The sequence below is a fragment of the Halichoerus grypus genome, chromosome 2, assembly GCF_964656455.1.
Source record: "Halichoerus grypus chromosome 2, mHalGry1.hap1.1, whole genome shotgun sequence".
In the NCBI taxonomy this organism is placed as follows: Eukaryota; Metazoa; Chordata; class Mammalia; order Carnivora; family Phocidae; genus Halichoerus; species Halichoerus grypus.
In genome coordinates, this window is record NC_135713.1 from 35,357,962 (window position 1) to 35,375,109 (window position 17,148).

General features: G+C 36.8%; 1 protein-coding gene across 1 annotated transcript in view; it reads right to left on the bottom strand.

The window, feature by feature from the left end:
- Positions 1-17,148, bottom strand: part of HCN1 (hyperpolarization activated cyclic nucleotide gated potassium channel 1) — a 399,792-nt gene that overhangs the window by 105,577 nt on the left and 277,067 nt on the right. The window contains exon 4 of the mRNA XM_036111774.2: positions 14,493-14,711. Coding sequence (XP_035967667.2) covers positions 14,493-14,711 — 219 coding nt within the window. The remainder of the gene's footprint in view (positions 1-14,492; positions 14,712-17,148) is intronic.

Consider the following 17,148-nt stretch of genomic DNA (forward strand, 5'->3'; position numbering starts at 1 on the left):
GCAGCATTATTTACAATAACCAAAGTATGGAAGCAGACCAAGTGTCCATTGATAGAAGAATGGATAAAGATATGACATACTAAAGAAAACCAACAAATCATGAAAGAGAGAAAGACAAGAAAGGATCAGAGAAAATCTTCAGAAACAACCACAAAACAAGTAATAAAATGACAATAAATACATATCTATCAATAGTTACTCTGAATGTAAATAAACTAAACACTCCAATCAAAAGACATAGGACATCAGAATGGATTAAAAAAACAAGACCCATCTGCATGCTTCCTACAAGAGACTCATTTTATTTATTTATTTATTTATTTAATTTTTTTTAAAAAGATTTTATTTATTTATTTGACAGAGAGATAGAGAGAGAGCACAAGTAGGCAGAGAGGCAGGCAGAGGGAGAGGGAGAAGCAGACTCTCCACTGAGCAGGGAGCCCGACGTGACCTGAGCCAAAGGCAGACACTTAACCGACTGAGCCACCCAGGTGCCCCAAGAGACTCATTTTAGACCTAAGGACACCTGTAGATTGAAAGTGAAGGGATGGAGAAACATCTGTCATGCAAATGGATGTCAAAAGAATGATGGAGTAGCAATACTTAGAGCAGACTGAATAGACTTTAAAACAAAGACTGTAAGGGCACCTGGGTGGCTCAGTTGGTTAAGTGACTGCCTTTGGCTTGGGTCATGATCCTGGAGTCCCAGGATCAAGTCCCACATTGGGCTCCCTGCTCAGCAGGGAGTCTGCTTCTCCCTCTGCCCCTCCCCCTCTCGTGTTTTTTCTCTCTCTCTCTCTCTCTCAAATAAATAAATAAAAATCTTAAAAAAAAAAGACTGCAACAAGAGACAAAGAAGGATATTATATAATCATAAAAGGGACAATCCAATAAGAAGATATAACAATTGTAAATATTTATGCACCCAACATAGGAGCGTCCAAATATATAAAACAGTTAATAACAAACATAAAGGAACTAATCAATAGTGATACAATAATAGTAGGGGATGTTAACACCCCACTTACATAAATGGACAAGTCATCTAAACAGAAAACCAACAAGGAAACAATGGCTTTGAATGCTATACTGGAACAAATGGTTTTAACATATAATTCAGAACATTCCATCCTAAAACAGCAGAATACACATTCTTTTCAAGTGCACGTGGAGCATTCTCCAGAATAGATCACATATTAGGCCTCAAAACTAGCCTCAACAAATTCAAGAAGATCAAAGTCATACTACGCACAAACCAAGAAACAGACTCTTTACTACAGAGGACTGATGGTTACCAGAGGGGAGGAGGGTGGGTGGATGGGTTAAATAGGTGAAGGGATTAAGAGCACAATTATCACGATGAGCACTGAGTAATGTATAGAATTGTGGAATCACTATATTGTATGCCTGAAACTAATGTAACACTGTATGTTAACTATACTGGAATTAAAATTAAGCAAAACAACAAAATTCATGAATTTTGATCTCATTTCATATATTCTTCAGAAAAAAAAAATTCTGACTTTAGAGAGTGGATTATAAAACTATTTATGATAAATCTGGTATCATTTTGTTTTATATAAAACACATTTTTTGTTTCATTGAAAATGACAGAAAATCCAAGTTAGTGATTCAGAATAATCAGATCATAATTGAAAAGCCCGAGGAAATAAAATTACTGGTACGTAAGTATATAATAGATTTTTCTTATAATAGTGGTATCTTTGTTAATAAAGAGTATACATTCCACTAATGTTTTATTTAAAGACACTTTCATCCCTGATAGATAAGACAGAGTACATAAAAAGCATTCTAGGTAATGCATTCCAAGTTTACTAACAGATGGCTCAATGGAAGACATAAGTTCTTCCCTCCATTTTATTCCTTCATCACTTCTTGCTCTGTATATCTCCCTATTCTCTATTGTCTATCTTCTTGTAGGGTCAGGCCATATAACTCAAAGTCTCTATGGCTCTCCATTGCCTACCAAACCAAATACAAATGACTGTAGGTCTCATATCCACCACTGTTTTTCAAGTACTCCATGACCCATCCAAAGTGTATCACTTTCCTAGAAAACCTCAAACATTTTTCTGCCTAATTTTTTGCTGTAGAATTTATAGCAGAAATAACAAGACTCCCACTGAAGTCTGTCCTTTGCCTTTTCCATTTGTATAGAGTTGTTAGCTGAAGTCTGTCCTTTGCCTTTTCCATATGTATAGAGTTGTTAGCTAGTCACAGAGCTGCCCAGCTAGACTACATTTCTCAGCCTCCTTGAGCAGAACATAACTAAGTTCTCATGAATGCAGTGAGTAGAAGTGACACATGTTCTCCATGTTTCCTTCCTTGTCATGAGCTAGGAGACAGACATGTCCATGGCACAGCTTAAAACACACATATAAGAACAATACTCTAGGACAGTGGTTCTCAAAGGGTGGTCTTTGGACCACCACCAGCAGCAGCAACTGAAATTTTGTTGGAAATGCAAATTCTCAGGCAGTCTAGACCTAATGAATCAGAAACTTTGGGAGTGGGGCCCACAAATGTGTATTAAGGAGCTCTCCAGGTGATTATGATGCATATTAAAATTTGAGGGTCACTGTCCGAGGGGACACTGGAGAAACAACTTGGAAGAACCTGTATTAAAAATGGCCATCTAAAACAGTGCGTTCCCACTCACCAGGCTTCTCATCTCTCAACATTTATTAGTAAAATCATATAGTTCTTTGGGTCACTGAATTGTCTATGTCCTTCTTACAGCAGTTCAGCATTTGCCCTAATTGGTATTCATTCAATCTTGAATTGCCTGTTTAATATTTCCACCTTGTTTAATATTTTGCTTGATAAAATTGAAATCCTACCTGGGTCCTTGTAAGTTAGCACTAGCCCATTTGCCTAATGCCAAAAAGCACCTGGCCATTTTTGCTTTCCTTTAATCTATTATACACATTGTTGACTGAACACTCTTTTAAAAATTTCAAATCTAATCTAATCTAACTCTTCTGCACCAAATTCTTACTAGACTCTCATAGCAGTTACGCTACAGTACAACATGGTTAAGGAGGCCTATAAGGTTCCACCCAATCTAACACAAGTTAAACTCTCCAGTCTCATCCAGAACCATTTCACTTTTCTCAGCTCTAATCACACTTTCCTGTCTGTTCTTGAATCATGGCAAACTTTTTCACACCTCAGTGCTTTTCCCCATGTTGCTCACTTCACTATCTCCCTTCTACTCATTCTTAGGTTTCTTCTTAAGTGTCATCTTTTCTTCTCTCCCACCCCCACTGCATCTCATATGAATCAAGCCAAAGTCCTAAAATCTCTTATCGTGTCTTTACATTTCCCTTCATAGCACTTTACAATTTCTATAATAACTGACTGCTTTCTATGAATCTTGTTTCTGGGTGTCATGTACCTCCCTCTCGCACCCACTGTACTACAAGAGGCTTGGTGAGGGAAAGTACCATATTTATTTGCTCACATTGTGTGCCTAGCATCTAGTACCAGACCTGACACATAGTAAGCGTTTAATAAATATGCATTGAATGGATAAAAAATGGATTATTTGAGATCTGACTCATGTAACATCTATCTCTGAAGACTATTTGGATCATGATTCCTTATAAAAGAATGTCATTTCCAGTGGTTTTATTAACCAGAGTGTCCCTATCTACTTACAATTCCTGTTCTTGTTTAACATGGTGTGTTAATCTATCAGTAAGCATTTATGTAGTGATCTATTTGATCTTGGAACGTTACAATCTAGGTTAAGAGTACACCATATCTCATGCACTGCTGTGATTTGTTTTCCTATAAGACAGCCTCAATTACTATATCCCATTGCTAAAATTTGCTGTGGATATCCTTTTCCCAATGTATAATCTCATCATCCCCACATTCAAAACTATTGTAGGTGGACTATAACCCAATCTGATTTCACAGTTTCCCCAGCAAGATAGTTATTGCTTTACTCAAATTAGACAATTCAATATTCCCACACATTCCCACCTCTGGGCTTTTGCACATTTTATTCCTGTCTGCCAGGAGTCTTCTCGAAATTAGGGCTTTTCTCTGGGAGACATTTGTCTCATAGTGACTATTTCTGCCTGCTGATTTCCCCTGCATTCTTCAAGGCCCATTTCAAATTGTTCCCAATGACCTGACTAAGCAAATACAAGTAACATTCAGTAATTCTTATCCATGTGCATTCTTGTCAGATCAGTGGATCCCTGGTGACCAAGCTTCCACCCTGTGAAAGTGCTTAATAGTGTATTTATGTCTTATGATATGGAAGGGGCAGAAATACAATACAGCAAAAACACTTGAAAGCGAACTTCAGGGAGTACGTTCAAATGAAAATTCAAACATTTCTAAAAAATTAAGTCAATAGATCAATCAAGAAAGAAGAATGGTAGAAAATGCAACTCTACTTTAGAGCTATTACAAGAAGCTGTCAGATGAGCTATAAATGATAAATGTAAACGGCAAAGAATTAAATGAAGTATTGCTGAGAACCAATTTTTACCACTTTGTACAGTCCTGAAACCATGAATACTAACAATAAAGATATGGGAAATTTTAGCCTATCACATAGAATATTGTTACAGAAAGTATCACTGAGTGAAAAGGGATACCATATCTCCCAGTGGGATATATTAAAATACAAAGATTGGTCGAAAATCAGTGGTATGAGAGATTTAGAATTGGCAAAATTCTATTTTTCACTTTTGTTAAATTAACAGCCTCAAACTCCCTCCCTTTACCTGTCCTGATCTTTATTACAGTACTTAGTTAATGTAAGAAAATTTTTTCTCAGCTGAAAATGTAAAGTATCATCATTCTGCCAGGAGCCTGATTTGTTAGCAGCTCAAGTGGCCACATGAAGCTAACCCAAGGGCTACTGCACTGCTGTTTTTCTAGGAGAAAATCTCGAAGATAGTCCCAGTCGTAGGATCTCCTTGGCCTGAGAACATTTGGCAGTACTACCACTTTAACATACCAGAGTACGTAAAATTCAGCTCCTGGGAAGCAAAAATATATGGTATAGCGGAATTGGAAATCTTTCTGACTAATTAAGGAACCATGTGGGAGTTGTGCTCATGGCATTCTCATTTGTAAAGGAAGGAAGAAAGCTCTTACGAATAAGGAAGAAAAGCAAGTGAAACATTTTGCTGAATGCACATGGGTTTTAGAGCTACATCTCCCCCCCCCAAATGTTCCCAATCAAAATGAAGGCATCAAGCCATTTTTAATTTAAGCATTGGGTCAATTTGACATTCCAAGGTCCAGATCATTATAACTTCAAAGCCTCTTAGCTTTTCTGAAGACAAATACTATCATAGCTTACAAAATCAATCAAATTAGCAGCTCAACTGACTAAATTTCTTGATAATGAAGATAGGTTGAAAGCAGGATGTAACTGTTCTTCTTTTCTTTTTAACTGAATAATAGAATTACCTACAAACTATGTAGTCATTACTCTAAATTGTTCCTCTTTGCTCTAGTCATAGTTTGTTTTTGTTTTTTTTTTAAGACTCAGAATTACAATGACAGCAGTGATAAACTCTCCCATCCATCTGTTTGAGACAATGGGTTCCATCATGTTGTAAAGGAGAACACAATCCTGATCAACACAGAAACTAAGAAATTGCGTCAACCCTGATGAAAGGCTCTTAGATAATATACCTTTCATTTACAGAGAAATAAATCTCAGAATTCCAGAGGGGAAAGCATATTGAAAATTAAGTTTTTATGTATGTTTAAGCTAAATACGTACGTATAATACATAAGCAAGTACTTGCTATAACATGTGAGGCAATATCTTTATGTTTATATACAAGTAAATAAATAACATAACAAATATTTTTTAAAGATGTGCTCATGTATACTCAAGTGGCAGCATTCAGAAAAGTTCAAATTATGAACTGTTAGTCCTATTTATGTTAGAATAAAGGCCGGACTATAAACATTCTAAATCCTCACTGTCCCATCTGAGTACTGTTGGGTCCTCAGCATCATAATACTGAGGTTTCTATGTACAAGGCTGAATGACACATAGCTGAGAAACAGGTGTTCCCAATATGGTGCTTATACTCTCCTGACAGATAAAATATACACAATAAATAGATTACTATAGGTTGAGATGATCAGAGAAGATGTCACAGCCCTCCAAAAGGAAAGGCAGAACCTATGTAAACAGTGAAAGGGGTAAAAATATATAAAAGGGTAGGATGAAGGGTGTAGCAAGTCACACTCATTTGGTTTGTTGAGAGAACAATAATTATTTGGCTGGAAATGAGGTTTGGTTGAGAGATCTGTAAGAGTTTAAAAGTTGATTTGGCATCATTCTTCCTCTACTCAAATTATTTTTGAAGGGCATATTACCAAGAAAATGTCTATATTAACCATAATAACTTTATCTAACTGATGTGAAATCTGCTTTATTGCAAATGAGATTTGAGTGGATTGAAGAGAGCAGGTCTTGGTGCTTAGCTTTTTGTCTCTGGTCATACCATTAGCTTATACAAATTTGGAAGATTAGACTGATTAGAAAAGAAAAAAAAGATTTCTATGGAATAAGAAATGTGACAGTCCTGATTATAGTTCTTCATTTAAGAGGAAAGAATAAGGATCTATGGATTTTTAACTAAAACCAAGAAAAAATATTTGCCTGGAATGACTAGATTTCGAATATTATGTTTTAGGTATGATTACACAAAACTATATAATGTGATGTAGTTTCATACAGGATTACTTAAAACTCACTTCTATGATGGAGAGACTACTTATATTAAACCGTACCTTCTTTTTCCAAAGGGCCTTTAATGAGCATCATATAAACTCTTGCAGAGATGAAGAAAATTTTATCATTGTTCTTTTGGATAAATTTAGCTTTTAAATTTCTTATCATTATTAAATTGAGAATATGACATTTAAAAAATTTTATAGAACATAATCAATATTGGAAGCCTGGAGTAGCACTGGCTCACTGCCTTGTGCTCTACCATTAGAAAGCACAGTCTATTTAAAAAAAATCATTCCTGCACCTGTCTTGGATTTATACACTCTGCTTCCTGGATTCAGGAAGCTATTCAGTGTATAAAGGTATTTCAATTTGATAATTCCCTCATATAATTAAAGTGATTCTTTGGTCATATTCAAACTTCACATTAAAAATCTTTCATGGCTTTCTGCTCATGGATGCCGCCGAGTAAGCATCATTAAAGTCTCCTCTCCCACTGTTGCCATGTCTAAGTCAGAATCTCCCAAAAAGCCTGAATAGCTGTGGAAGCTCTTCGTCGGAAGGTTTAAAACAACCAATGAGAGTCTCAGGAGCCATTTTGAACAATGGAGAGTGCTTACGGACTGTGTGGTAATGAGAGATCCAAACACCAAGAGCTCCAGAGGCTTTGGGTTTGTCATGTATGCCACTGTGGAGGAGGTGGAGGTAGCCATGAATGCCAGGCCACACAAGGTGGATGGAAGAGCTGTGGAACCAAAGAGGGCTGTCTCAAGAGAAGATCCTCAAAGACCTGGTGCCCATTTAACTGTGAAAAAGATTTTTGTTGGTGGCATGAAAGGAGACACTGAAGAACACCATCTAAGATATTATTTTTAACCGTACGGGAAAATTGAAGTGATTAAAATCATGATTGACTGAGGCAGTGGCACAAAGAGAGGCTTTATTTTTGTAACATTTGATGACCACGACTCTGTACACAAGACTGTCATTCAAAGATGCCACACTGTGAATGGCCACAACTGTGAGGTAAGGAAAGCCCTATGCAAGAGAAAGCAAGAGATGGCTAGTGCTTCATCCGACCAAAGAGGTTGAAGTGGTTCCAGAAACTTTGGTGGTGGTCACGGAGGTTTTGATGGGAATGACAACTTCGGTTGTGGAGGAAACTTCAGTGGGCGAGGGGGCTTTGGTGGCTTATTGAGGTGGTGGCAGATATGGTGGCAGTGGGGATGCCCATAATGGATTCGGTAATGATGGAAGCAGCTCTGGAGCACCTCTGGAGGTGGCAGAAGCTATAATGATTTTGGCAATTACAACAATCAATCTTCAAATTTTGGAGCCATGAAAGGAGGAAATTTTTGGAGGCAGAAGCTCTGGCTCCCATGGTGGTGGAGGCCAATACTTTGCCAAACCAGGAAACCAAGGTGGTTATAGTGGTTCTAGCAGCAGCAGTAGCTACGGCAGCGGCAGAAGGTTCTAATCACTGCCAGGAAACAAAGCTTAGCAGGAGAGGAGAGCCAGAGAAGCGACAGGGAAGCTACAGGTTACAGCAGATTTGTGAACTCGGCCAAGCACAGTGGTGGCAGGGCCTCGCTGCTACAAAGAAGACATGTTTTAGACAGTACTCATATGTATGGGCAAAGAACTCAAGGACTGCATTTGTGACTAATTGTATAACAGGTTATTTTAGTTTCTGTTCTGTGGAAAGTATAAAGCATCCCAACAAAGGGTTTTAATGCAGATTTTTTTTTTTTTTGCACCCATGCTGTTGACCGCTAAATGTAATAGTCTTTGCTGAATAAATGTGTCTGTAAAAAAAAATCTTTCATGTACATCAAGTATACCAAGGTGAGTGGGAAATTTCTTATTCTAAATTCATACTGTGCATTGTGTTAAAATTCTTGCTTATTACAGAGGGAAAACTGCACACCTAAAAGCTGCTATTACCATAATTATATGACAGGAAAGAGAATGACAAGTCTAAAAATAGTAGTAGGTTCCCCAGGGCTGCCCAAGTAGAAGAACTAAGTTGCAGTAGTATAAAGACATAGGATGATCAAAAACAGTTTCACTTCCTGAAGATGAGATGAACTGCAGACATATCTAGAAAAGAGAGGAACCACCCAAGGTCAGTTAAAAAAATGGAATACTCACTTTGGGGAGTTTGTCTAGAAAGATGTTTTCCAAAGTGCACGCTAATCAATTAAAATACATGGGGGTTTGGCATGAAGGGCAAACACAGTAAGTTAAATGTTCAGGGTGCACACACTTATCCAAAGAAACCACACTTTGATACATTTTTTCAATCAACATTTCCAAACTTACTTGGCCAGGGAACAATTATATATACCATTGGCCCTTGAAATAAAGTGGGGGTTAAGGGTGCTGACCCCCTAGCACAGTCGAAAATCTGCATATAACTCTGACTCCGCTAGAACTTAACTACTAACAGCCTATATAAAGTGGTCTCTCGTATACTGGTTTACAATTGTAAATGGTGATCCAAGGATCACGACTCCTGGAGGTATCAAAGCTCCACAGAGGTGGAGAGGGTAGAGTGAGAATTTTCCTGATGGGATTAGTGAGCAGATTTCTTCAGAGAGAGTGACTGTTCTGCTATGAGTCCCTTACCCAGCCCCCTATACCTTCTAACACTTGACCTGGGGGTACAGCTTCAAGAAAATCACTTGGGGACCTCTGAACTAAGGTCATGTAGTTGGGAGGCATGGATCTGGGGTTTGAATCACATACGAGAACACATAAATAACTTGTGGACAGGGTCTGATGCCTGCCAAGGAACTGGAGAAGGCTAGACACAGGCTCCTCATTGCTTTGGTGGTGGAGGCAGCTGAGTACTGAGGGATGGGTTAAGAGAGGGATGCAGGGGTGCCTCTCTGTGGACCAGATCTGAGCCATACAGCGGAGCCAGTGTTAGTCCTGTCCAAGAGTACCACCTGGCCGAGCAAGAAGCCCAGAGCAGAAAGAGATTGGAGATAACTACTCAATTTACAGGACCTCATCTAGGGAAGTGCAGGAGAGAGACTCGATGGGTGTTACCAGAAGAGCCCAAAGGATCTCATAAAGGAAGCGTCAGGCTTAATCATCTGCTATATCCACCAAAGGACACTAGTAGCAGGTGATTAAAATTTCCTCTTCCCTTCCTTTTCCTCCCTCCTTGTGTCTTCTCCCTGATGACAAACAGCAGCTCGTCGTAGGCTTACGACAGGAGAGAGAAGAGAGCCTATGGAATATATCTACTTTCTTCATTTCCGGCTTCTAGCCCCAAAAAGTTCTAGGGGAGGGATTTTATTTGTTCAGAAAAGATGACCTTCTCTAAATAAACTTAAAGTGACAACTGAAAACAAAAAATATGATTGCTTTTGGCTATTTCTGAAGTTGAGCTTACTCAGTCTACCGGTTATAGAAAGTTTGAAGCTTGCTAGTAATCCAGAGCAGAGCATCAGGAGAGGCACATTTTAAATGCCACCTGTCTCACATTATAAAGTCTCCATATCTGACAGAAGGGGAAAATGTGGCTGTCTGAAATGTCACAGAACACAAAATATGATGACCCACGAAATCAGCAACATACATTGTGATTCAAGTCAGAGTTTAATCTGCAATGCTACACTGTGAAGATCATTGTAATTTTTTCATTAAGAAAGATGATGATGATGATTATGATGATGATGATGATACTCTAGCCCTGTCAGATTATTATCATTGGTAAATTGTTTAGGTAAGGATCTCATAATCAGAGGACCGACTGTTACTGCTTAGGATGATAGAACAACTTCAGGTTGGGAGACCCCAAATGAACAGATGTTCCCTAGGAAGGCAGAATTAAATGACTCAGATTCCAGACATACACAGTGGGCTAGATGACTTGCAGGAGACAAGTGCAGTAGACTAGATTAGATCAATACTTTCACTGGAGCCCAGCAGTATGGTGAGTGATGGAGAGACAATAGAGTGTTATGTCTAGGTGTGAATTCTGGGTCCGATTAGGTGGGTTGAACACCAGTGCATTCTGAATGGCTACTATAAAATATACTGGCACTCTCACTTCTTTTACATCAAAAATATGTTATTAATGGGTATATGGAAGTGAAAACAATATCAATGTTAATTTTATAGTCATCCATGGCAGATGGTTCCAATACACCTAAAAATAAATATTAACTACAAAAGAAAAGCAGTTCCTCAAAAAGTTAAACATGGAATTATTATATGACCCAGCAATTCCACTCCTAGGTACATATCTAAAAGAAATGAAAACAGGGCGCCTGGGTGGCTCAGATGGTTAAGCGTCTGTCTTCGGCTCAGTTCATGATCTCAGGGTCCTGGGATCGAGTCCCGCATCGGGCTCCCTGCAGCTTGGGAGCCTGCTTCTCCCTCTGCCTTTCTCTCTCGCTCTGTCTCTCATGAATAAATAAATAAAATCTTTAAAAAAATAAAAAATAAAAAAATAAAAGAAATGAAAACAGATACTCAAATTATACTTGTACTCAAATGTTAAGAGCAGCTCTATTCCTGATAGCCAAAGGAGGAAACAACTCAAACATCCATCAACTGATGAATGGATAAACAAAATGCAATATATCCATACAATGGGATATTAATGAGCCAAAAAAAGTAATTAAGCACTGACATGATACAATTTGGATGAACCTTGAAAACACTTGAAAGATCATATACTGTATAACTGCATTTATATGAAACATCCAGAATAAGGAAATCCATATATATATATATATATACACTTACAATCAGCTCTTTCTGATTAGATTGCTCCATATGTCAGAAAGTAAAAGATTACCTCAGTATGCTTGCCTTCTGTTAAAGCCCTTTGTAATATCAAGAACATGATGACTTGAAATATTGCAGGCATCATAGTATCTTTGCTTATAAAAGCCTATGACTGCATAGTTGAATAAATTGGATCTCCAAGTTATACTTGGCTTATAAAGCAGGTTTAAGGACATAAAAATAGTGAATTCACTTATTATGCAATACAATGGTAAGAAATGCAACACTGGAAATTGAAGATGTGTTTTTTTTTTTTTTAAAGATTTTATTTATTTATTTGAGAGAGAGAAAGCATGAGAGGGGGGAGGGTCAGAGGGAGAAGCAGACTCCCTGCCGAGCAGGGAGCCCGATGCGGGACTCGATCCTGGGACTCCAGGATCATGACCTGAGCTGAAGGCAGTCGCTTAACCAACTGAGCCACCCAGGCACCCGAAGATGTGTTTGTTTTTAAGAAAAACATGTACCAATGATGCAGACAAAAAAGATATGGGAAAAGAGCATTTTTTTTTAAATATTTGCAAATGACATATCAGATAAAGGGCTAGTATCCAAAACCTATAAAGTACTTCTTAAACTCAACACCCAAAGAACAAATGATCCAATCAAGAAATGGGCAGAAGACATGAACAGACATTTCTGCAAAGAAGACATCCAAATGGCCCACAGACACAAGAAAAAGTGCTCAACATCGCTCAGCATCAGGGAAATCCAAATCAAAACCTCAATGAGATACCACCTCACACCAGTCAGAATGGCTAAAATTTACAAGTCAGGAAATGACAGATGTTGGCGGGGATGCAGGAAAGGGGAACCCTCCTACACTGTTGATGGGAATGCAAGCTGGTGCAGCCACTCTGGAAAGCAGTATGGAGATTCCTCAAAAAGTTGAAAATAGAGCTACCCTACGATCCAGCAATTGTATTACTGGGTATTTACCCCAAAGATACAAATGTAGTGATCCAAAGGGGTATGTGCCTCCGCAATGTCCACAATAGTCAAACTATGGAAAGAGTCAAGATGTCCATTGATAGATGAATGGATAAAGAAGATGTGGTGTATATATATACAATGGAATATTATGCAGCCATCAAAAGGAATGAAATCTTGCCATTTGCAATGACGTGGATGGAACTGGAGGGTATTATGCTAAGCGAAATAAGTCAATCAGAGAAAGACATGTATCATATGATCTCACTGATATGAGGAATTCTTAATCTCAGGAAACAAACTGAGGGTTGCTGGAGTGGTGGGGGTGGGAGGGATGGGGTGGCTGGGTGATAGACATTGGGGAGGGTATGTGCTATGGTGAGCACTGTGAATTATGTAAGACTGTTGAATCACAGACCTGTACCTCTGAAACAAATAATACATTATATTAAAAAAAAAAAAAGATAGTAGGAAGGGAAGAATGAAGGGGGGGAATCGGAGGGGGAGACGAACCATGAGAGACTACGGACTCTGAGAAACAAACTGAGGGTTCTAGAGGGGAGGGAGGTGGGGGGATGGGTTAGCCTGGTGATGGGTATTAAAGAGGGCACGTGTTGAATGGAACACTGGGTGTTATACACAAACAATGAATCATGGAACACTACATCAAAAACTAATGATGTAATGTATGGTGATTAACATAACATAATAAAATTTTTTAAAAAAAGGCAATGTCAACTGGAAGAGAAAAAACAGTATATAATAGAAACATATACCTTGTTGTAGTCTTATCTTAAATCCCCATAAAGTGAGCCCAAATTCCTTTGAGTATATAATTTTCAGTCAAAGTCAACATTGTATAAAGTCTCCTCTCTCTTACTGTGTGCTTTGTTCTTTTTAATTTAATTGAAGGCTTTATTTTAAAATGTACCTCGAAGCAATTTTGGTGGTTCATCTTTTCATTACTTTGGTAATAAAATACCAACTTGCTCACTGCAATAGTTGGTGGCAGTTTAATTACATTCAAGGGAAATAAAGTATCTGGGTTCCTTTCCTCCTATTGCGTGATTATAGTGTTGAAAACTTCTGTAAATAAAGCAACAACTGAAACAATCTTTGGCTATTTTGTAGGTATTTATGAGTCTAGCCTGTTATCACTCACTCGGAGAAGTATTCTAGAACTATTTTAATCATTACTTTCAGACATCCTCTTTGGCAAGGTGTACAACTAAACTTCTACATTATAAATCCTTCCTTCAGTTATGAAATATTCTTATTTATCTGTCGGAAAGTTAATGATGTTTGGTCAAATATACATGTACTGTCCGATTACCCAGGGTTTAGCCCCAGACAAAATAATTCCGCATATGAAAAAAGAATCCAATGAATATATCATTGCATATATTTACTTTTTCTCTCTGTTTTGAGAATAGTTTAGAGCAGCAATCATTTTAATTAACACGTCATGCATAAGAACACATGATAGCAGCTGTTAATATGCATTTTTAAGACTAGAGGGTGTGGTGACTTATCTAGATAGAAGAGAAACATATGTTCAGCAAAGCATATGGATTTTAATATAAATTATGATTATAATGCAGAGAAACACAGAGGGACATGCGCAATGGCTGCCTAGTTCCATTGAATCTCTAACATATTTTCCTAACATATACTAGAGAAGGCTGCATATTATTTTACCTGTTGAGATATGATAGAACATGATCGATGGTAATACTTTAAATCAGCTTCATGTATTCTCAAACACATAACTATTTTTTCTGTGAATGTAAATTCAGATTTTTTAAAAAAGGGCTATTCAGGAAAGAAATGGGAAACAAATGACAGGTATGACAAGCATCTTGAAGAAACCGCAAAATATCAAAGATTGTGTTTTCCTGCTTTATACGTTTTATTTCATTATATTTTTGATAGAATGATAGTTTAGTTACCTTGAACACTATTAGTTAGATTTGCAAACTAGCTGGTTGAAGATATTAGCGATAAAACAAATTACCTTCTCTTGATACTGCCGCCTGGAGGAATCCAAAGACTGGATTAAAGCTGTGGCATGGCCGACAAACATGGCATAGCAAGTGGCCCCAACGATCATGCTCAGCATGGTAATCCAGAGGTCCGACATGCTGACTGGGGCCTGGGCTCCGTACCCGATGCACAGCATGTGACTCATAGCTTTGAAGAGTGCATATGAATACTGCTTTCCCCACGAGTCATTCTGGAACCAAAGAGAAAAAAGAAAACAGGCTGAGCCATCACAATAGTGGAATAAAAAGTGAATGTGACCTGTACAGAAAAACATTAGAGAATGAGTACGGAGAAACATCCTTGTAATGGAACATTGACACAGATACTTCATCACTACTCAAATGACTTGATGTTTTTCAAGGCTTGCCTACCACTAGGAAACAGAAATAATCTACTGTTAATATATGTGCATCCCAAACATCAGTTTTAGGTTTGTTGTTTTTAAAACAAAAATTTCTTTCGGGACAGTGGTGTGACTGTCATATAAAAATGCCAAGAATGAATGCTGATGGGCTCATTCCAAAGTTTCTAGGCAATCTAGTCATTTTCTAGCAATGTATTTGCAAGCTGAGAAACGTTGCAGGTAAACGTGAAGCCAATGGGCCTAAGTATAAGAATTTTTATCAAAACTACGATGTTTAGATTTTAGAAAATCCAAATCGAAATATTTGCATAGTCCTTAATTCTATATTTCTTAAATGAAAAATAAACATATTTTGGAAACGCAGTTCTGATAAATGGAAAGACTTCCTTGAAGCCCTCTCTCAGAGTAATGTAAGTGAGAATTTCAAATGTCAGGACTGATGATGGATGAATCTTGTTGGCTTTTTATAAAATAATAAAATAAAATAAGCAAAATAATATCTTGGCAAACCCTCTAGACAAAAAGAAGCTGACTTCTGAGAATAGTTATTGCATGCAATTTCTGAGTCCTTTCAAAAATTTATTCCAAGCTCAATTCTACAAAAATAAGCTATTCAATATATCTACCCTTTGATAAAACTTAAAGGATTCTTAGGATCAGTTTGTATCAAACCTCATGGCCCAAGACTTTCATAATTTATAAGGCCCTGTGCAAAATGAAAATTTGGGGCCCTTTCATTCAAAATGTAGGGGAAAAAAGTGCTGTTAAAGATAATAATACATAATTTTTTCCCTTTAAAAATATTTTATTACTTATAATAGTAATAGTGGTAGATGAGTAACAACAAAAATTTATAAATTTCAAAGAATAACATTTTTGTGTCAATTATATATAATACAATAAATAGAAAAACTGTATTATTGTGGTATATTGATTGATCATATAATTTTTCTGGCTTAATTTTCTGCAAATTCATTCCTTAGGTCTTCAAAATTGATACATTTAGCAATTTCATTTTCAATTATATAATTGTAAGTGACATCATTTGTTTTGGCTAATGCAAGATTATAAATAATTTCTGATAGTTTTTGAGAAATTTTAAAGAAGATCTTTCTGTTGATGCAACTATTACTAGGGCTATTAAGAGTATTTTATACATTGGAACAACATTGAGATAAATTTCTGATTTAACATACAAATTTTAGTACATTTGGAGCTGATGATTCTAATGGAACAATTTTTCAATGAAGATTTCACTGTTCATACAAATTAGTTTCATGAATGTGATTTTTTAATTAAACTTTTTATTTTAAGATAACTGTAGATTAACATGCAAATTATAAGAAATAATGGAGAACCCGTGCACCTTTTATCCCAAATGGTAACATCCTGACGATGTTGTACAATGTTACAACCAGGAAATTGACATGGGTACAATCCACTGATCTCATTCATATTTTACCAATTTACTGGTACTCATTTGGGTGTGTAGTTAGTTTCATACAATTTTATCACATGTATAAGTTTGTGTATTCATCACCACAGTGAAGATACAGAACAATTCCATCACAACAAAGATCCTTTACACTGTATATTGAATTTAATGTTGAATGTAAATGTATGCATTGACATTTTAATATTTCCTCTGACATTTCCTGTAACTTGCTGAGGTTGTGCAAGAAACCAAAAGTAGTTTCATGATTTGCCTATAATCCAAAATGCCTATTTATGTATTTTATTCCTTTATTTTCTATTACAAGGAAAATTTAATTAAAAATTGTCTTCTTTGTTAATCATTGGCTCATTTAAAGTTTCATACGAAAATAGTGTTACTTGTTTATCAAATGTGATGATCTTTAAATTTAATCTGTATTTCTAGGCTGGTGGATATTTGCTTTGCAATGTTGCAGGAGTTTTCAAAACTGGACATTATAAACTGTGAAGAATTCTAATAACACCCTGATATGCTATACAATATTATAAGTATTATAATATATTATAATATTATATTATAAAATAATATAATATATTATAATTATAAAATATATATTATATTATATTGCTATGCAATATCCATGTGTCCTCCCTGTTTTGTAATAATTTATTGACAAAATTTACCATCAGAGGTCCCCAAGTATTATCTTGGAATTGAGGTAGAAAATTCAATATCTGTGTAGATACTGCAGGGACAGGATCCTGGGACTGAGAGTCAGCTGCTCTCTCACCAAGATTCCTGTCCCTGCTGGCCTGGGGGAGTCACTCC